This window comes from Neoarius graeffei, chromosome 6 (genome assembly GCF_027579695.1).
Source record: "Neoarius graeffei isolate fNeoGra1 chromosome 6, fNeoGra1.pri, whole genome shotgun sequence".
In the NCBI taxonomy this organism is placed as follows: domain Eukaryota; kingdom Metazoa; phylum Chordata; class Actinopteri; order Siluriformes; family Ariidae; genus Neoarius; species Neoarius graeffei.
In genome coordinates this window covers 40318016-40340958 of record NC_083574.1, presented here as the reverse complement: position 1 = coordinate 40340958, position 22943 = coordinate 40318016, and the positions used below count along the sequence as shown (strand labels likewise).

General features: G+C 46.1%; 1 protein-coding gene across 2 annotated transcripts in view; it reads right to left on the bottom strand.

Moving 5' to 3' along the window:
• Positions 1 to 20882, bottom strand: part of gan (gigaxonin) — a 97181-nt gene extending 76299 nt beyond the window's left edge. Inside the window, exons 1-3 of one of the 2 annotated variants that reach the window (XM_060923643.1) lie at positions 20472 to 20882; positions 885 to 999; positions 427 to 777 (exon numbers count right to left, since the gene is read on the bottom strand). In XM_060923643.1, the coding sequence (XP_060779626.1) occupies positions 427 to 777; positions 885 to 999; positions 20472 to 20659 (654 nt within the window). In that variant the 5' untranslated portion in view covers positions 20660 to 20882. Of the gene's footprint in view, positions 1 to 426; positions 778 to 884; positions 1000 to 16411; positions 17344 to 20471 lie in introns of those variants that run through there. The other variant, XM_060923644.1, reaches the window with a different exon arrangement.
• Positions 20883 to 22943: the final 2061 nt, after the last annotated feature.

Here is a 22943-nt window from a genome sequence, read left to right as displayed (position 1 = left end):
CAGTTTTTTAAAAATAATATATATATATATATATATATATATATATATATATATATATATATATTATTTAAAAAAAAACAACTTTATTTTCATGGCATATCAGATATATTTCATTCAGCGAGCATGATATCAAACTCGCCTTTGACTCGTTCAGTATCATGCTAGCTGAATGGAATATCTCTGATATACCACTCAACACCAGCCAATTATATTTAAATAATACATGTAGACAAGGCCACAGATCAAGCCAAAAACTATAGCAGCACTGTCAGAAACAGTGGCAATCACCGTGACCGGCTCAACACCATGGTGCATCTCCAATACCCGGGTATGGCGGTGATGCGATTATCATTCCAGCCCCATTACTAGCAATAATAATAATTTAATGATCATATCATTATTAATAACAGAGTTCGCTTCTCTCACCCGCCGGGCCTCGATGTCGTAGGCGAGCCAGCGCACCACGGCCTCCAGCACGTACTTCTCATTCCCAACGTTGAGTTTCTCCATTGCCAACAGCTCACACACACGCTCAGGCGGCAGCTCGCGGAACTCCTCCGTGTCCACCACGTCCCTAAAGTGCGTCTGCAGGTACTCGGTGGCCACATGATGCACGTGGTGCAGGCAGTAGTGCAGGGAGAAGAGTCGGATACCAATGCAGTTCTCGGCCGTGATGCAGTTCTCCAGGAACTGACAGCACAGTGACTTGAGGTCGGTGAGGAGCAGCATGTCTGCAGCTTGCACCACGTCCTGGATGGTGTCCTCACTCAGAGAGATCTATTAGCAGACAGAAGGTTTGACAGGTTTTCCTGACAGGTGCTTTGTAACACACACACACACACACACACACACACACACACACACACACAATCAAAATATATCACCTCTCCACTGAAGATGTAGTCCAGGATCTGCTTCATGATGGGCATGGAGATGCCCTGCAGCTCAATCCTGTAGGTGGATCCATCCTCTTTGGGTGGGTTGTAATTTAGCTTGGTCCTAGAAATATGTAAGCATGGTGAGGGAAAAATTAAGGGTCATTCCATGTCAATTCACACAAATGCCCAAAACCTCCCCAGTGACACCTCTTCAACTTGCCTTACTTTTATTTTCTTAGTGCCTTATGATGTCAAATGAAAGAATCCAACATTTTAGCTTCCTAGCTCGAACGTTTTTTGAGTTATGGCCCTTCAAAGTTTGGGTGCCACGCCCACTTTTGGGGTCCGGGAATTGCACACTTAATTTGCAAGCATTTTTGGAGGCCCATATTTTTTGTTCTAAGGGGGATATAGACCTGTAAATTGCTATATCTATGTATTCTGGCCCTGTCTATCTGATTCTGCACCTAAAAATAGCACAGGTTTACTAACTTTATAGATATTAACCCCTTAAAAGTGGATTTTTTTAATGACACAATAATATTTTTGACCTTTTGGGGGTCCATATCTTGGAAAGTTTTTATGCTGATGGGGTTTCAACTGATTTATCATCATATTTGGGAACTCTACCGTGTACTTAGAGAGTTTCAGGGCACTCCGAGCTTTGGTGGGGGTACAGGAGGGACCCAAATATGGCTTTGGGGCAAAATTACCATTTGGTACGCCCTATTTCAGGCCATTAGTTGGCCATGTGGGCACATGATGACTGGAATGAACCTTTAACCCTATCAACAGACACCTTTTATCAAACTTCTAAGCCAATAAAAACTTTGATTATCCAACTCCTTCAGTATAAACTAAGCATTTGTATAATGGTACTATTTTTGCATATTTTCTGAAAAATCCTAAGTCCGGAAAGTAGGTCAACTGTTGTTTTGACTGCCTATTCATGTTTAACCTCCTAAGGCCCAAGCTGTTTTTTTAACATGCATTTTTTATTTCTCTTTGCTATTTGGGCTTATTAGAACCTGATTAGAATAAAAACTAAGCATCATCTTTTGATAAGATGTACTTTTAGAGAAAAAGTATGTCCACATATGTGGATTCTTGTTCCGAATTTCTAAAAAGTGCTGTCCACGCATGTGACCGCTAAGCCCTAGGAGGTTAAGGTAGTAAAAGCACACCCATATAGTGATTTTAATCTATGGGAAGATTATTTATACCCAATACCCCATTAGTTATATTGACAATTACAAAGGATAAACCCTTTCCTGGCTGTTTCACGATGCTGTTTTTTTTTTTTTTTACATTTGATACCTTTCCCTGTATCCAACCAAACTCTGACCACTATAGACCCTTCCCATGTGACGTCACGACAAACGCGGCCGCCATTTTGGACATGTACTACCAGTAGTCTACCACAGCCAACAACGAGGAACGACGGCGAAGCATCGAAAGGAATATCTCATCTCATCTCATTATCTCTAGCCGCTTTATCCTTCTATAGGGTCGCAGGCAAGCTGGAGCCTATCCCAGCTGACTACGGGCGAAAGGCGGGGTACACCCTGGACAAGTCGCCAGGTCATCACAGGGCTGACACATAGACACAGACAACCATTCACACTCACATTCACACCTACGCTCAATTTAGAGTCACCAGTTAACCTAACCTGCATGTCTTTGGACTGTGGGGGAAACCGGAGCACCCGGAGGAAACCCACGGGGACACGGGAAGAACATGCAAACTCCACACAGAAAGGCCCTTGCCGGCCCCAGGGCTCGAACCCAGGACCTTCCTGCCGTGAGGCGACAGCGCTAACCACTACACCACCGTGCCGCCCCGAAAGGAATATAGCCATCAAAGAAAGTTTTTACTTTCAGCAAGACTTCCATCGTGCCATTATATTGTTGTGCACCTGGATGTAGTAACCATCAACACACAAGGCAAGATTTATCATTTTATTGGATCCCGACAGATGCTGACCGACGGAGAAGATGGATGGTCTCTAAAATATTGGCAAAATGATGTTTATTGACATAGCGATCGTGTGTAACGGGAAGCATTTGCATATCCGAAGTGTTGTGTTTACATCAAAGATAAAATAAACCGATATGACGACTGCTGCTGCCAGGTTGGGGACACAAACTAGTAGAAAGGAAGTGTGCCAACACACTTCCTTTGTGGTCGATTCTGCTTTAAGGTAAGATGCATTTAATTATTCGTCTGCTGTGGGTTTGGAATCGGTAGCCTGACCGATTCGTTCATGTTTGTGGTGCCATTTGTTTGTTGACGCGTGTTGAAATGGAAGATTGGTTGTTGACATGATTTCCAGTGATGCTTTGGTGCTGCTGTGGACCAGATGTGTTGAGTAGCCTGACTGTTTTTTTTTTCTTGCGTGTGGTATCATTGTTGACGCGAGGTTGTTTTTTGAACATGCCAATGCGGACAAGATTTCCCCTGATGAGTTATGACTTCAGACGCGATGCGTGTGTGGAGGTGCGTGATATGTGCGTAAGATAGGCTTCTCATGTGTTTGGAGATCCGCGCTCTGAGACAAGCGCAAGCACCCCCCCCCAAGGGAAAAAAAGGGACCCCCCGAAAATATCGGCATAGTTCGAACACTGGGTTGGAGAAAGTAATGGCAAATAGTGAGTGCACAAACCATAGAAGGTAAACTGTACACAGCACCAGGGCAGTGTGATGGTATGTCTACTTTTAGATTGTGTTAGCTTATCAATGAACACACTCGTCACTCGACGAGTTTCACGTCTTTACGACGGATACTTAAATGTGTGTTAGGTATTATTGTTGCAGTCTAAGCAGTCATTGTAGCAGCTAGATGAGCGAGAACCGAAAGGGTCTGTGCCATAAACCGTTATTTCTTCATGTCCAAAATGGCGATCGCGTTTACGAAGGTCACGTGAGTGAAAAGGGTCTATACACTTAATAGTTAAATGCATCTTTCAAACAGGAAAGGGAAAGATGCAAACAAGGGGATGATCCCAAGAAAAACATCCTGCTTGCTTTACTACATTTGTTCTGACATCCGATCTGGAAGTTAAACCTAGACTCATCAGGGTTTTTTTTTTCAAGAAAAGGGGAAGGGGCCCCTAGCCACTCGTGGAGAAAATTAGCATATCAATTAGCAAAAAGGGGAAATTATAATTTAAATTATTATAATTTATAATATAATTCTGGGGCAGCACGGTGGTGTAGTGGTTAGCGCTGTCGCCTCACAGCAAGAAGGTCCGGGTTTGAGCCCCGGGGCCGGCGAGGGCCTTTCTGTGCGGAGTTTGCATGTTCTCCCCGTGTCCGTGTGGGTTTCCTCCGGGCGCTCCGGTTTCCCCCACAGTCCAAAGACATGCAGGTTAGGTTAACTGGTGGCTCTAAATTGACCGTAGGTGTGAATGTGAGTGTGAATGGTTGTCTGTGTCTATGTGTCAGCCCTGTGATGACCTGGCGACTTGTCCAGGGTGTACCCCGCCTTTCGCCCGTAGTCAGCTGGGATAGGCTCCAGCTTGCCTGCGACCCTGTAGAAGGATAAAGCGGCTAGAGATAATGAGATGAGATGATATAATTCCCTGCACTAAAGAAAGAACCGACAACTGCTGTTCACCAAAACTCACTTATATAGCGAGTTTGCTGATATAGTGACGCCGTCTCTGAGGAAGCATTTATGGAAATCTCTGGTGTCAGTGCTTTATAACAATCAGAGCTAAAGCTGTAACTAGGTTTTCCAACAAGGGGGGGGGGGGGATTAGGACAGCTGTTAACAAGATAAAGCGGCGACTCACAAGCTCTGAAATAATTCAACCCTGTCCGTTTCTATTGTTCTGCCTGTTTCAGGAAACGTGCTTCAAAAACAAACCATTCAGATTTTTCTCCCCTTTCTGTGTCACAAGCCGAGCTCATTAGAATTATCCCCGCCCCCTCATCTGAATATCTCCACTCATGGCTTGAGAAATACCACTGCGAATGAACATTCATGAGGAACGCGCCATCTGATTGCTGGGTTGCCGTCACATCCGCCTCATTAGTTATTCCAAACTTTATCTGGTGGTCTACCAAAGCTCAGTTGACAAAGCGTTTGTACGGACAAGGTGCATCGCTCGCATGAAAAATGACTTACGCTTGCGTTGTTTTCGGTTGTTCGAATCGATCAAACCGTGAAACTGATAAAAGTTTCTTCAGGATTCCTTGTGAACTAATAAAAAAGGGTGAACGAACACAGGATTTCACAAAAAGACGTCGAGAAAGGCGGCTTTTGAACGTCTCAGTGAAATCGAAGGGAGCCGAGTCGAAGCGTGCTCGAGTTTGCAGTGATCACTTGGTGAAAGGTTTGTATCCCTCTCCGCTACAGTGCTGAGCGTAAATGAGTGCACCCCCTTTGAAAAGTAACATTTTAAACAATAGCTCAATAAACACAAACAATTTCCAAAATGTTGACAGGTTTAATATAACATCTGTTTAACTTATAACGGGAAAGTAAGGTTAATAATATAACTTAGATTACACATTTTTCAGTTTTAGTCAAATTAGGGTGGTGCAAAAGTGAGTACACCCCACAACAAAAACTACTACATCTAGTACTTTGTATGGCCTCCATGATTTTTAATGACAGCACCAAGTCTTCTAGGCATGGAATGAACAAGTTGGCGACATTTTGCAACATCAATCTTTTTCCATTCTTCAACAATGACCTCTTTTAGTGACTGGATGCTGGATGGAGAGTGATGCTCAACTTGTCTCTTCAGAATTCCACAAAGAAAATAATTTCTTTACACCACTAAGGTGAAGGCTACAAGAAGATCAGCAAAGCTTTACTTATCAGTCAGAATACTGTAGCAAAAGTGGTACAAAAATTTAAGAAAGATGGAACTGCAACCATCTCACAGAGACGTCCAGGCCGTCCACGGAAGTTAACACCTCAACAGGAGCGTCTTCTGATGAGAAGGGTTGAAGAAAATCGGCATGCAAGTTCACTGCAGTTATCTAAAGAAGTAGAAAGCCAAACTGAGGTGACTATTTCCCGTGACGCAATCTGGCGTACACTGCAGAGGAATGGCATGCATGGACGCCGTCCACGAAAGAAGCCTCTCCTAAAGCCCAGGCACACAAAAGCCCACCTAGAGTTTGCCAGGGCCCATGCTGACAAAGATGAAGACTACTGGGACTCTATACTCTGGAATAGAGCTGGGCGATATGGCCTAAAAAAAAAAAATCTTCGATTTTTTTCACAAAAAATCCGATTTTCGATTTTAATCGATTTTTCCCCCCTACTAAAAATCAAACTACAGATGACAAAGAAATGGTTCAAAACAAGTTTTACCCTTATTTTGTTTTCACTTAAATTTCCCCTTTGGGGTTAAAGTGCAAAAAGAAGCCAAAAAACAAGCTTGTAGATGAGATAACATCGCGATAGCATCTGTGACTGCCTTCCACCGTGCCCCATTCTTATCATAAGGCACACAGTTTGAAAATGTGTCCGGGACAGTTGCTTGCTTTACTTTGTATGGTGCGCTCGTGCTGCGGCTGTTTTCATTCCGCTGGGAGCAGCACTTCTCCCGCTCCGCTCCGTGCTTCTGTTTAAGGTCCGATGCCGCAAAACCGAACCAATTCCAGATCACGGAGGAAGCTACTCCTTTCTTGGGCACAAGTTGCGGCTTTCCCCCAATCACTGCCATCTTGTTTGAGTGTGTCTATGGCAAGTGTGCGGGAGGAGGGCTATAGTGTCAGTGCCCGATCCGTCCCTGCTGCCCGATCCGTTCCGCACACATTCCGCAGTGGCCAAGTACGTCTCCTGATCTGAACCCAATCGAACACCTATGGGGAATTCTGAAGAGACAAGTTGAGCATCACTCTCCATCCAGCATCCAGCCACTAAAAGAGGTCGTTGTTGAAGAATGGAAAAAGATTGATGTTGCAAAATGTCGCCAACTTGTTCATTCCATGCCTAGAAGACTTGGTGCTGTCATTAAAAATCATGGAGGCCATACAAAGTACTAGATGTAGTAGTTTTTGTTGTGGGGTGTACTCATTTTTGCACCACCCTAATTTGAGTAAAACTGAAAAATGTGTAATATAAGTTATATTATTAACCTTACTTTCATGTTATAAGTTAAACAGATGTTATATTAAACTTTGTCTTGTCAACATTTTGGAAATTGTGTTGAGATATTGTTTAAAATGTTACTTTTCAAACGGGGTGCACTCATTTACGCTCAGCACTGTATGTCCTTAGTGTTTTCCAAGTACTTTTCTTGCTGTGTGCCATTATTTTACGGTACTTTTTTTTTAGTCACCAAGCGCTAAAGTCCCCAGCTGTTTCTTCAGAGCCTAATCTAGGAATTTGAAAATAGGGGACAGATCCCTCACTAGCTGTAGAAACAGGGGACAGAAAATATTAACATGGGTAAAAATATCCCTCATTTGCTCCAGTTAGTGGGGACAGAAAAATAAGTAATACATTGGTAGATATTTTCAAGAGTGCATCTATAAACAGAACAGTTTTATTAATAAAACTAAATACATGTAACAAACAAACATTCATATCAGATGTTAATCTATATAATATCATAATTATGGCACGATACATATCCTTTAATACAGTGATATGAAAACATCACTATCAGCAAACACTTATCCACAGTTTATAGTATTGCACAAACATTATGATCAGATCTGAACTTTAAAAATGTAAAAAGATTTTAGATCAAAAACTATATGAAGAATTATATACTGCAAAACCTTACAAATATGACTAGTTTTCTGTTATATGACTAGGTTACTGTTTTACTATAAATCATGTGACTAGCCTATTTTTACCAATTTGACCACCAGTAGGGCGGCACGGTGGTGTAGTGGTTAGCGCCGTCGCCTCACAGCAAGAAGGTCCGGGTTCGAGCCCCGTGGCCGGCGAGGGCCTTTCTGTGCGGAGTTTGCATGTTCTCCCCGTGTCCGCGTGGGTTTCCTCCGGGTGCTCCGGTTTCCCCCACAGTCCAAAGACATGCAGGTTAGGTTAACTGGTGACTCTAAATTGACCGTAGGTGTGAATGTGAGTGTGAATGGTTGTCTGTGTCTAAGGTGGGGTTTACATTAGACCGTATCAGCAGATCATCAGATTAACGTTTTTAAAAACGATTAGCGTGCACACAGCAACGCCAATACACGATTCGCGTGCACACAGCAATGCCAATACACGGATACGCTAATCACATGACTAATTCGGCACGCAAGTTGAAATGTGTCAGTGCGGCTCATCGCTTCCTCCTCAGCGGCTGCGCTCCAAATCACTCCGCCCTGAACAGCGAGTGCCCTCTGGAGGGTGCGCACTCCGGCCCTGCGCCGCTCACAGAGCGCGCGAGTGAAGCACACGAGCAGTGATTCGGGACTGAGCCGCTGTGCGCAAGTCACTTACCACTTGCAAGTGGAAGGATGGCAAGCCTAAAAACAATCATAACTACACAATGGGCAGTATTTGCATCAGTATTTGCAGTATTTTCATACTTTTATACTCTTTAATGAAAGGTGATACAAGGCGGAAGTCCGCGCCGTTTTTCAGCAGTCGCGTCACATGACCAACGCCAGCGAATCAGGAAGGTGGATGTCACAGTGACGTTGTCCAATGAGACGCCAACTAGAGCTCAGCACAGCGTATCCGCGTATTCTCAATGTTTACACAGCACCGGAGCTGACACGATCTGGATTGAATACGTGGACGCTGGTGGATTCCCGTTTCCAGGCGTTTTAATGTAAACGGACAGTGCATCCGCGAAGAAAATGAGACAGATACGGTCTAATGTAAACTTGGCCTATGTGTCAGCCCTGTGATGACCTGGCGACTTGTCCAGGGTGTACCCCGCCTTTCACCCGTAGTCAGCTGGGATAGGCTCCAGCTTGCCTGCGACCCTGTAGAACAGGATAAAGCGGCTAGAGATAATGAGATGACCACCAGTAGTATAATGTTGCATTTCAAATATCTCATCTCATCTCATTATCTCTAGCCGCTTTATCCTTCTACAGGGTCGCAGGCAAGCTGGAGCCTATCCCAGCTGACTACGGGCGAAAGGCGGGGTACACCCTGGACAAGTCGCCAGGTCATCACAGGGCTGACACACAGACACAGACAACCATTCACACTCACATTCACACCTATGATAAATTTAGAGTCACCAGTTAACCTAACCTGCATGTCTTTGGACTGTGGGGGAAACCGGAGCACCCGGAGGAAACCCACGCGGACACGGGGAGAACATGCAAACTCCGCACAGAAAGGCCCTCGCCGGCCACGGGGCTCGAACCCAGGACCTTCTTGCTGTGAGGCGACAGCGCTAACCACTACACCACCGTGCCGCCCCCGCATTTCAAATATGACTAGGTTAATATTACATCATTTGATATAGTTTTTTTTTTAAAGATTTTTTTGGGCTTTTTTCACCTTTATTATTGGATAGGACAGTGTAGAGACAGGAAATGAGCGGGAGATAGAGACGGGGAGGGATCGGGAAATGACCTCGGGTCGGAATCGAACCCAGGTCACCGGATTTATGGTATGGCGCCTTATCCACCTGAGCCACGACGCCCACATTTGATATAGTTAAGTCTAAAATCCATGTAGTCTTGCCACTATTAATTAATAATAAGATGAAAAATCTGACTTTCTGAATAAAATAAAATCACTATCAAATATTTAAAAATGCTATCATATTTGTTTTGCTCAGACCACCTTTCATGAAAGTGAAAAACATTAAACAATCTACCTATGTTTAAACTAGATTTTGACATAAATGACTGGAGATAATCTCAAAATTCAGACTTCCTAAAAAGTATATAATCTCTATCATTTACAATCTTACAGTACCTACAATTACACAAGAACAGATTAAATATAGTTCATAATATTTTTAAATAAAACTTACATAATACCAAACATTATCAAACTAATTGTATATTGGCATTAGGAAAATAATATCAAATTCAAACTTCAAAAACCATTATCAATCAGAATCAAATGACTTAGTACGTCTTCACACTGTCATATAATTACTCTAAGATCATATTTGTACACAAACTTATATATGTCTTATATATCAACTAAGCACCTTTACTATTTGAATATGATTAATAACATAATACTAAACTGAATGAAACAAATTACTCCCAAACAAAAAAAATCAACTAGAATTCATGTAGAACTTATCTTTAAACTAGTTTTTGACATAGATGACTAGAGATAATCCCAAAATTCAGACTTCCTAAACAGCATATTATCATGATAATCTCTTATTATTTGCAGTAATGTTACAGTACCTACCATTACACAAGAACAGATTAAATCTATTTCATAATATCTTGTATCGGGTTGTGTAATGTCGGCTGGATTAGAATCCGTCACTTCTGTGTCTTCGTTTTGTTTCCTTTTTTCGTCCAAAGGTTTTTCAACGTGACCACGCGTTTTGACATTGTTGTGTTTGGATGAGACAGAACGATATGCCATGTGCTTTTGGGTATTTTTAAAACACTTCACACGATTGGTTGAGATACACTGCCTTCCGGTTCAGTGACCAATGATATAATGGTTCACAAAACTGTTTTACCCGCTAAATAAACCATTCGGAATACTTCGGTCCTTTCCGATATTTTCCGATTGGTGTGTAAACAACGCTATATTTACCGCAGTGCTTGCTAGCGGGTGCTGACAAACTGATACGCACGAGATTCAGTAAAACGCGACTACACGCTCTCTACTTAAGGCCTCTGCATGCTTGTGCGACAAGGCTTTCACAGATAGCTTTTCGCAGACAGTTGTAATTTATTGTTGAGCGGGGATAATAGGCGTGCGCGATGTTATTCACCGGCACAACGCAAGGGGGCGCGAAGTCGTTAGGAGTAGTTGGTGGGTGTGGTTAGTGGAGTGTTTATCCTCCGGTTACTTATAATGACTAGAACTTTTTTTTTATAATGACTAGAACTGGAGTCGTATAGATGTACGTACTTCCTCAATCAACCGCTCTTCATGCTGCTCCATCTTCGCTCGTGTTTTTAAAAATCCCGGTCGTGAAAACAAAACAAACCGGGAAAGTAGTGAAGCGGAAGTGCGTGTACAGCGGATGTAGAGTGGACCAATCAGAGCCCTCTTGTCTGCGGCGCTGTCTGCGAGGCTTCTGCGGTGGTCACAATTTTTGGGAGGTGCACGCAGAGCGTCTGCGAAGGTGGGGGGGCTACGCAGACACTGTCTGCGACGCTATCTGCGAGGACTGGGTTGTCAGCATAAATTGGCCTTTAGACTACGTTCAGACTGCACCCTGAAACAACCCATATCTGATTTTTTTGCCCATATGCGACCTGTATCCGATTTGTTATTGACAATCTGAACGACACAGATCCGATTTTTTCACATGCGACCCAGGCCGCTTGGATATGTGGTCCTAAATCCGATGCATATCCGATATTTTCACATGCGACTGCAGTCTGACCGGACAGGTCGCATTCATGCGACCTACACGTCATCAACAAGAGACAAACGTCACTATTCTGCGTTGGCTAATCCCGCCTCTTTGGTGGAAAACAACAACATTTGTACAGTTTTCAGAATTTAAATAGACTTTTATAGAATTGATCAAGCTAATGGTGGATTTGGTAGGGACCTGGATGTTGATCTGTTAGCCTGATTAAATAAAACAGTTTCTATAACTGATTTATAACTTAAACCATCCTGTATTACAAGATTGTTCTGGAAATTTCCAGTAATTTGACACCTTCGGTCTCATTAGTCTGCTGCCCACATTAATCAGATTATTGTGTGAGTTCCGCCGCCGCCACAAAAACCACATCGCCAGGTCTCGCCTCATCTCCATAGCAAACTGCACTGGTGTTTCTGCACCTTGAGCCAGCGCTGAGAGAAGTTGCAGAATTCAGCTGGCTATAAACAATCTAAATAAATATTTATAAAAATGTGGAAAAAGTTTATTAATATGACGAAATAAATATGTGCAAATTATTAAGCCTGAATTAAGAGTTTGGTAATACAGCGGCCGTATCCCAAATGACTGCCTACTGAAGCTCGAGTGCACTATATAGAGTTTAAAAATCCATTACTTCCTAGTAACATGTAGTGCACTTATATAGAAATTAGAGACACATTTAGGAGTCAACCCTCGTTACCAGGCTACACGTTTTCATTTCAGTTCAGAAACAAAAACACACACGAGACCTCACACTTTAACCAGATAATTAAACAAACAAACAATCATTAAACATGAAGGGTGCGCTTTTTTTTTGTTTACGTATTACGTAGATGTGCTTATTACGTGTCAATTTGCGCATGCGGGACACTTTTGGGTCGTTTTCCGTTCATATTGGAGATCGCATACAAGTCGCATATAATTGGTAATGTGAACGGCCTAACAAAAAAATCGGATTTCACAACAAATCGGATATGGGTCGTTTCAGGTTGCAGTCTGAACGTAGTGTTATAAACGCGCGACAAAATGAATAGATACGCGATATCACTCTCATGCCCAAAAAGTGGATGTGCGACAGACAGATAAAAAAACGCATATTATTACGTATTACGCGCCCGAGATTAGGCTCTGTTTCTTTGTTTACTCCTCACTCAGTCCATATGCATGAAGGTCGCGACAAAATTCTTCCCCAGCCACACAGTTACAATGCGCCGTGATCACTTCTCCGTCCTGTTTAACTAAGATCCAGGTCTTTAAAGGGGTTTCTGATTATCTTTGTGAATGATTTAGGTGGGGTTTACATTAGACCGTATCAGCGGATCATCAGATTAACGTTTTTAAAATGATTAGTGTGCACACAGCAACGCCAATACACGATTCGCGTGCACACAGCAACGCCAATACACGGATACGCTCGGCTCCGCAGGCATCCTGCGCTCCAAATCACTCCGCCCTGAACAGCGAGTGCCCTCTGGAGGGTGCGCACTCCGGCCCTGCGCAGCTCACAGAGCGCGTGAGTGAAGCGCACGAGCAGTGATTCGGGACTGAGCCGCTGTGTGTGTGATCCCAGCGCATATCACTTACCACTTGCAAGTGGAAGGATGGCAAGCCTAAAGACAATCATAACTACACAATGGGCAGTATTTGCATCAGTATTTGCAGTATTTTCATACTTTTATACTCTTTAATGAAAGGTGATACAAGGCGGAAGTCCGCGCCGTTTTTCAGCAGTCGCGTCACATGACCAACGCCAGCGAATCAGGAAGGTGGATGTCACAGTGACGTTGTCCAATGACGACGCCAGCTAGAGCTCAGCACAGCGTATCTGTGTATTCTCAATGTTTACACAGCACCGGACCAGACACGATCTAGATTGAATACGTGGACGCTGGCGGATTCCCGTTTCCCGGCGTTTCCAGGCGTTTTAATGTAAACGGACAGTGCATCCGCGAAGAAAACGAGACAGATACGGTCTAATGTAAACTTGGCCTTAGCTGAGAGATAAGAGCCAACACAAGTGAGAATCAAGCGAACTGTTGTTTGTTTACTCTTCAACTTGCAGCGCTTCGTTTGTAAAGACGCAAACGAAAAGCTTAAATAAATAACTAAATAAAAACGAACGTACTTACACGGGCAAAAACAATACAGGATTCATTCGGCAGCGACTTGATCCCGAGGTCCTTTACCCAGCCACATACAAAAAAGGTTGTAAGCCTCCATACTCTTCCACGCTTTCATCTGTTTTGCGGTGCAACACCAGATAGTTCGAGATGTCGGGGAACTCGACTGAAGGGTAGTTTTCGAGATCGTATGACAAATCCTTCTTTCCCAGACTGTAGGGGTCGATTCCATTGCACATAGCAATCTTCTGAATATATCTAACGCCAGCAGGGGCTTCTAGATTACGAGCGTACTCTGATAAGTTATCGCTAGTTGTTTGCACTACGGCAGCCGTTTAGACCACCAGCTATTTCACTTCCGGTAAAACCGCTAAGAAAAAAGTCACATGACTGAAACCCAGCAGTAGACTGGTGGGAGGGGGGTGGGGTGAGCAGTGGCTAATTATCATTTAAAGGAACAGGCTCTCAAATCAGCCATTCTGAACAGGGCTGTTTAGACAGGGGGAGAAGGGAGCTGTGGCGCTTTATCCTTGTGGTATTTTGACCAAAGCATGTCACAGACATTTGATTAAAGTGCCATTCCACCATTGGATGTATTCTTTGGCATAAAATACAATATATTTTGACAACATATATAAATGGTATCACTAGATAGAGAAATCTTTTAGCTTCAAAATGATATATCAAACATAATTTTTTGACAACGACAAGTATATTAATTTTGCGACCAAAGTCACCTACCCTTTTAATTTCCGCGCGTGATGTCATCGGCAGGTTCCCCTTCTTGTGTACCACGTGACGTGTGACGTGGCACATATTATCAGCAATGGCGGATAGAACACGATAAAAATAATACCAATAAATCTAGCTAATACCAATAAATCTAGCTAACTGAAAGATTAACTCAATTTTTCGCAATTTTTTTGGCCCCCATATACGAGGAGAAATGACTCTCTCACTTTGGGGGTTTCCTGGTCTAAAAATAGACCGACATGTGGTACACAAGAAGGGGAACCTGCCGATGACATCACGTTTCACTACCGCGCGGAAATTAAAAGGGTAGATGACTTTGGTCGCAAAATTAATATACTTGTCGTTGTCAAAAAATTATGTTTGATATATCATTTTGAAGCTAAAAGATTTCTCTGTCTAGTCATGTTGTCATAAAATATATTGTATTTTATGCCAAAGAATACATCCAATGGTGGAATGGCACTTTAAGACGTCAGGGAACCGTGTCAACTTGTGGAAAAAGGGTAGATCACCTTTAATAAATGAAAACTAATCGGCACATTTCTGTGGTATAAAAGGAATAAAGCACTTTTAGAAATGGCATTTTTCTGAAAACAGATCAACTTTGAGCTGGTAATAGAATCTCATGACCCTGTTGTTGATTATTTTCCTACAACTGCACACTTTTATATTCGATGTATTTGAAACATTTTCCAGTGAAATTCAACAACTATGGAATCAATTTTGTGCCAAAATGTTCATACAATACTTTTGAAATATCAAACAAAAACGACAAATCAAAATACAAAAAAACAAAAAAAAGTCAATTTTTTTTAGACTGGCAAACAAATTATTCGTGTAATCGTGCAAAATATCAGTCTATTCCTCTTCAGAAACCTTTTATTTTTGTTCCGCGTCTTTCTCAGTTTTGTTTGACGTAATTTATTTTGGTTGCGATTCCAGCTTTCTCGTTTGCGCTCCCTGACTTTTTGCTTGCAGTTTTGGCACAAACTTGACGTGTGGGTGGGCTGTCCAGGAATGCATTCCCATTGGCTAACTTGTGTTTGACTGACAGCTCCGCTCAGCCATTCCCTACTCGGATTCTGGCGGACTGTTTGACGAGTGACCGATCCATTGACGGTAAACAAGGATCGAGTGGACTTCAGTGGCGACTATGATATTGAATTAATTCAACAAAGTGTAAGTACGGGACAAATGTGCTGTATGTGTTGCAGTAGTGCACATTATGCAGGCGTGTTTAACGTTAGCAAGACAGCTATTATATTGGGTAGTGGAGCGAAGGCTAACATTTGACTTGCCATGAAACACCTGCATAATGTGCACTACTGCAACACATACAACACATCTGTCCCGCACTTACACTTTGTTGAATTAATTCAATATCATAGTCGCCACTGAAGTCCACTCGATCCTTGTTTACCGTCAATGGATCGGTCACTCGTCAAACAGTCCGCCAGAATCCGAGTAGGGAATGGCTGAGCGTAGCTGTCAGTCAAACACAAGTTAGCCAATGGGAATGCATTCCTGGACAGCCCGCCCACACGTGAAGTTTGTGCCAAATCTGCAAGCAAAAAGTCAGGGAGCGCAAACGAGAAAGCTGGAATCGCAACCAAAATAAATTACGCCAAACAAAACTGAGAAAGACGCGGAACAAAAATAAAAGGTTTCTGCAGAGGAACAGACTGATATTTTGCACGATTACACAAATAATTTGTTTGCCAGTCTAAAAAAATTGACTTTTTTTTGTTTTTTTGTATTTTGATTTGTCGTTTTTGTTTGATATTTCAAAAGTATTGTATGAACATTTTGGCACAAAATTGATTCCATAAACAACTGCCCTAACACTTCTGTTATAAGCAAATTCTGAGTAAAAGGATGTAGACATTAGGTGGAAAAACAGGTTTTCCTTGAAGGCTACGAGTACGTAAAATGCAGGATGGGAATGTGAATAGTCTTTACCAGATATAAATATATAACAAACCCTGCTCCTGGAGACTCCAGCAGCCTAAAAGTGTTTCTCTCCACCCCGAACTGACACACCTATCCCAGACCTACCATTTAAAAGTTACAGCCAGTAAACAGTGGGCTGTGTTCAAACTTCTCCCAGCAGGGCTAGGCAACCTTTTTCCCCCTATTGTTATAATCGCAGCTATTATGCATCAAGCCAAACCCCAACGAATAATAAATAAAAGCTACCTTTCCACCAGTTGGAGTGGTTTTATGTTGGTTGGGGCACAAGTGCATGATCATCTTGTATAGAAAAACCTTTTCTTCTGTGTTCATAATTGTACAGAGCCTCTAAAGTCCCAAAAGGTGATTTTTAAAAAAAATCTCACGCGAGCAAGTCACTGTACCAGTCTCGTGCGGGCAAGCCACCCGTGTTTATCTCGTGCAGGCAAGCCACCTGGTGGGTGGCACGGTGATGTAGTGGTTAGCGCTGTCGCCTCACAGCAAGAAGGTCCGGGTTCGAGCCCCGTGGCCGGCGAGGGCCTTTCTGTGTGGAGTTTGCATGTTCTCCCTGTGTCTGTGTGGGTTTCCTCCGGGTGCTCCGGTTTCCCCTACAGTCCAAAGACATGCAGGTTAGGTTGACATGGGGCGGCCTTGGGCTGAGGTGCCCTTGAGCAAGGTACCGAACCCCTGACTGCTCTCCGGGCGCTCTGGTGTGGCTGCCCACTGCTCTGGGTGTGTGTGTGTGTGTGTTCACTGCTTCAGATGGATTAAATGCAGAGGATGAATTTCACTGTGCTTGAAGTGTGCATGTGACGAATAAAGGTTTCTTCTTCTTTATCTCATACGGGCAAGCCGCCCGTGCTTATCATCACTTGCGGGCAAGCCGCCCGTGCTTATCATCTCGTGCGGGCAAGCTGCCCGTGCTTATCATCTCGTGCGGGCAAGCCGCCCGTGCTTATCATCTCATGCGGGCAAGCCGCCTCTCGTGCGGGCAAGCCGCCCGTGCTTATCATCTCATGCGGGCAAGCCGCCTCTCGTGCGGGCAAACCACCTGTGCTTATCATCTTGTGCGGGCAAGCCACCTGTGCTTATCATTTCCTGCGGGCAAGCCGCCCGTGCTTATCATCTCGTGCGGGCAAGCCGCCCGTGCTTATCATCTCGTGCGGGCAAGCCGCCCGTGCTTATCATCTCGTGCGGGCAAGCCGCCCGTGCTTATCATCTCGTGCGGGCAAGCCGCCCGTGCTTATCATCTCGTGCGGGCAAGCCGCCCGTGCTTATCATCTCGTGCGGGCAAGCCGCCCGTGCTTATCATCTCGTGCGGGCAAGCAGCCTCTCGTGCGGGCAAGCCACCTGTGCTTATCATTTCCTGCGGGCAAGCCGCCCGTGCTTATCATCTCGTGCAGGCAAGCCGCCCGTGCTTATCATCTCGTGCGGGCAAGCCACCTCTCGTGCAGGCAAACCACCTGTGTTTAGCATCTCGTGTGGGCAAGCCGCCCGTGCTTATCATCTCGTGGGGGCAAGCCGCCCGTGCTTATCATCTCGTGCGGGCAAGCCACCTCTCGTGCGGGCAAACCACCTGTGCTTATCATCTCGTGTGATCAAGCCACCTCTCGTGCGGGCAAGCCGCCTGTGTTTAGCATCTCGTGTGGGCAAGCCGCCCATGCTAATCATCTCGTGCGGGCAAGCCACCTCTCGTGCGGGCAAACCACCTGTGCTTATCATCTCGTGTGGCCAAACCACCTCTCGTGTGGGCAAGCCGCCCGTGTTTATCATCTCGTGCGGGCAAGCCACCCGTGCTTATCATCTCGTGCGGGCAAGCCACCTCTCGTGCGGGCAAGCCACCCGTGCTTATCATCTCGTGCGGGCAAGCCGCCCGTGTTTATCATCTCGTGCGGGCAAGCCACCTCTCGTGCGGGCAAACCACCTGTGCTTATCATCTCGTGTGGCCAAACCACCTCTCGTGTGGGCAAGCCACCCATGCTTATCTCGTGCGGGCAAGCCACCTCTCATGCGGGCAAGCCACCCATGTTTATCATCTCGTGCGGGCAAGCCGCCCGTGCTTATCATCTCGTGCCGGCAAGCCGCCTCTCGTGCGGGCAAACCACCTGTGCTCATCATCTCGTGTGGGCAAGCCACCCGTTTATATGATCTCATGCGGGCAAGCCACCCGTGCTTATTATCTCGTGCGGGCAAGCCGCCCGCGCTTATCATCTCGTGTGGGCAAGCCGCCTCTCGTGCGGGCAAGCCACCCATGCTTATCATCTTGTGCGGGCAAGCCGCCTGTGTTTATCATCTCGTGTGGGCAAGCCACCTCTCGTGCGGGCAAGCCGCCCGTGTTTATCATCTCGTGTGGGCAAGCCACCTCTCGTGCGGGCAAGCCGCCCGTGTTTATCATCTCGTGTGGGCAAGCCACCCGTGCTTATCATCTTGTGCGGGCAAGCCACCCGTGCTTATTATCTCATGCGGGCAAGCCGCCCGCGCTTATCTCGTGTGGGCAAGCCGCCTCTCGTGCGGGCAAGCCACCCATGCTTATCATCTTGTGTGGGCAAGCCGCCTGTGTTTATCATCTCGTGTGGGCAAGCCACCTCTTGTGCGGGCAAGCCGCCCGTGTTTATCATCTCGTGCGGGCAAGCCACCCCTCCTGCGGGCAAGCCACCCGTGCTTATCATCTCGTGCGGGCAAGCCACCCGTGTTTATCATCTCGTGCGGGCAAGCCACCCCTCCTGCGGGCAAGCCACCCGTGCTTATCATCTCGTGCGGGCAAGCCACCCGTGTTTATCATCTCGTGCGGGCAAGCTGCCCGTGCTTATCATCTTGTGCGGGCAAGCCGCCTGTGCTTATCATCTTGTGCGGGCAAGCCGCCTGTGTTTATCATCTCGTGTGGCCAAACCACCTCTCCTGTGGGCAAGCCACCCGTGCTTATCTCGTGCGGGCAAGCCACCTCTCATGCGGGCAAGCCACCCATGTTTATCATCTCGTGCGGGCAAGCCGCCCGTGCTTATCATCTTGTGCCGGCAAGCCGCCTCTCGTGCGGGCAAACCACCTGTGCTCATCATCTCGTGTGGGCAAGCCACCCGTTTATATGATCTCATGCGGGCAAGCCACCCGTGCTTATTATCTCGTGCGGGCAAGCCGCCCGCGCTTATCATCTCGTGTGGGCAAGCCGCCTCTCGTGCGGGCAAGCCACCCATGCTTATCATCTTGTGCGGGCAAGCCGCCCGCGCTTATCATCTCGTGTGGGCAAGCCGCCTCTCGTGCGGGCAAGCCACCCATGCTTATCATCTTGTGCGGGCAAGCCGCCTGTGTTTATCATCTCGTGTGGGCAAGCCACCTCTCGTGCGGGCAAGCCGCCCGTGTTTATCATCTCGTGTGGGCAAGCCACCTCTCGTGCGGGCAAGCCGCCCGTGTTTATCATCTCGTGTGGGCAAGCCACCCGTGCTTATCATCTTGTGCGGGCAAGCCACCCGTGCTTATTATCTCATGCGGGCAAGCCGCCCGCGCTTATCTCGTGTGGGCAAGCCGCCTCTCGTGCGGGCAAGCCACCCATGCTTATCATCTTGTGCGGGCAAGCCGCCTGTGTTTATCATCTCGTGTGGGCAAGCCACCTCTTGTGCAGGCAAGCCGCCCGTGTTTATCATCTCGTGCGGGCAAGCCACCCCTCCTGCGGGCAAGCCACCCGTGCTTATCATCTCGTGCGGGCAAGCCACCCGTGTTTATCATCTCGTGCGGGCAAGCCACCCCTCCTGCGGGCAAGCCACCCGTGCTTATCATCTCGTGCGGGCAAGCCACCCGTGTTTATCATCTCGTGCGGGCAAGCTGCCCGTGCTTATCATCTTGTGCGGGCAAGCCGCCTGTGTTTATCATCTCGTGTGGGCAAGCCACCTCTCGTGCGGGCAAGCTGCCCGTGTTTATCATCTCGTGCGGGCAAGGTTGTAACTTGGGTGTAAAAGTTCACCTTTCAGAAGCAGTGCATAATCAAGACTTGGCTTCTCTCAAAATCTCCACCATGTTGAAGAAATCTTCCATATTCAAAGGAAGGTGTGAAAGTGATGTGAGAGCAGCAGGAGGTGCTGTGAGGTGCAGTGCTGTGTGTGACACACCCTGTTGCTGTTCCAGCATGTTTCAGAAGCATGACTAAGGCCACGTAATAAACGAACTGCAGTGTTGCACAGCAAGGAAAAACAAACCCAAAGCCACTGAACAGCGCCTGCAGTACAGCAGCGACAGGGGGCTCACTGTTCTGGGATCTGCTCATGGAGCCAAGCTCGGGATGATGTTTTCTGAGAAATGTCCAAAGTTTCAGTACCTGATATATGGACTCGCAGCTGCCAGGATATTTTTCTGCACAGGGATTTCTTCCCCTTCCAGGACCAAGACAGCGTCCTGGAAACTCCCGTCCTCTCTGAAAGAGCGCAGGGACCTCAAGAGCTTCTGGGAGTGCTGCGGATCCGAGACCACTGACCCGGGATCAGCCTCAGCCCCGGCTTTCGACATTTCCTCCGAACTAACTACCGCCACCAAACAAAACCAGCTACAGAATATTAACGATGACGCATAACATGAGCAAACAATCCGGATTATAGAAATTCGGATATTACTGAGTGCTGTAGATATTTGCTGGAACCGAATCCGCGACCTATGACTTCATGCTCCTGGGAGGCGGCGGTTTGTGATCACGCTGGAGCTGCTACAGTAATGTAAATACCGTCACTTCTTCTTCTCTCCTCTATTGGAGACTGGAGAGCTGAGTTACCGCCACCTGCTGGACTAGAGTGCAAACAGCAATCAATGTGGACAGGGTTCATCACAAGGGGGAGCTAGAGCTCTTCCATGGGTGTTAATAATGTATTCTTTTGAAAGAAAGAAAGCACAATTTTATTCATCACACACTTGTGAAATTTCCTCTCTGCATTGAACCCATCTGAAGCAGTGAACACACATAGACAACCATTCACACCTACGGTCAATTTAGAGTCACCAGTTAACCTAACCTGCATGTCTTTGGACTGTGGGGGAAACCGGAGCACCCGGAGGAAACCCACGCGGACACGGGGAGAACATGCAAACTCCGCACAGAAAGGCCCTCGCCGGCCACGGGGCTCGAACCCGGACCTTCTTGCTGTGAGGCGACAGCGCTAACCACTACGCCACCGTGCTGGCCGTGTTAATAATGTATTCTTTTGAAAGAAAGAAAGCACAATTTTATTCATCACACACTTGTGAAATTTCCTCTCTGCATTGAACCCATCTGAAGCAGTGAACACACATAGACACAGACAACCATTCACACCTACGGTCAATTTAGAGCCACCAGTTAACCTAACCTGCATGTCTTTGGACTGTGGGGGAAACCGGAGCACCCGGAGGAAACCCACGCAGACACGGGGGGAACATGCAAACTCCGCACAGAAAGGCCCTCGCCAGCCACTGGGTTCGAACCCAGAACCTTCTTGCTGTGAGGCGACAGCGCTAACCACTACACCACCGTGCCACCCAAAAACTATTCCTTCCTTGGACAGTGCTAAGGATTGATCTCAACAATGATGGAATGTAAATATGATTACAAGCTTTTTAGAAATATGCCTAAAGCCTATGCTGTCTTCACAGAGTGATCCGCATCGCTGAGTGGATCACCAGACAGCACTGCCCTGCATCCAAGACATCAACACAGGGCTGTGCAGGTCCAGGGCAAACCAGATCATCAGGCGCGTAGCTACCGTAGGATTTTTCAAAGGTGGGGGTCACACGCTGACTGGCAGCCTGAGTGCATTATCTCATCTCATCTCATCTCATCTCATCTCATCTCATTATCTCTAGCCGCTTTATCCTTCTACAGGGTCGCAGGCAAGCTGGAGCCTATCCCAGCTGACTACGGGCAAAAGGCGGGGTACACCCTGGACAAGTCGCCAGGTCATCACAGGGCTGACACATAGACACAGACAACCATTCACACTCTGAGTGCATTATGTAACAAAAAATAATTACCATTGCTAGTTTTAGGTAGCTTAGAAACCGACTCTTCCATTATTGCTGTATTCTTGATGTTGTGTTCTAGAAACGGCACTAAAACTTAGCTTCGAAACCATAAAATGCAACTTTGATGGTAAAAAATATAATAATTGCTTACCTGTCTTCATGTCAAAAGAAGGAGGAAAGTTTCGCTTAAAGACTGCAGCTACACTGGCAGCTTGACCATGTTTTCTAGTGCGATCGTGTTGTGCTTGCGCAGAACTGTCAGTCCTGCGCGCCTTGGCTCGTGCACCTGAAGACACGTGCGAGCTCCGGCATGCGTACCGTTAACAAAGAACACCTATCTTTAATCAAATCAATGAACTATGTTTGGGCTATTTAAGTACTGCACCCATGCAAGGACGATGTGAAGTATTATGCCGTGTCTAGTGTGCCTTACAGAGCCTTGTTTCCTGTCCCTGTTTCTCGTCCCTTGATCTTGTATAGTTTTGCCTCTGATATCCTGTCCGCACCTCGATTGACCTCCTGCCTGTTTCCTTGATTACGACTTTGCCTGCTGTTTCGGACTGTTTGTTTGTTGTGTGCGTTTCACACACTTTATGCTCATATCGCACTGTGTATTATTTAACATGTCTGCACTTACATCCGCCTGTCCCGCACACACTCTGACAAACTGGGTTTTTGCGCCCAAACCACAGGAAGTCAAGGTTATAGAAACCCTAATGAGGCTGAGGTGACAATGTCGCATCTCATCTCATTATCTCTAGCCGCTTTATCCTTCTACAGGGTCGCAGGCAAGCTGGAGCCT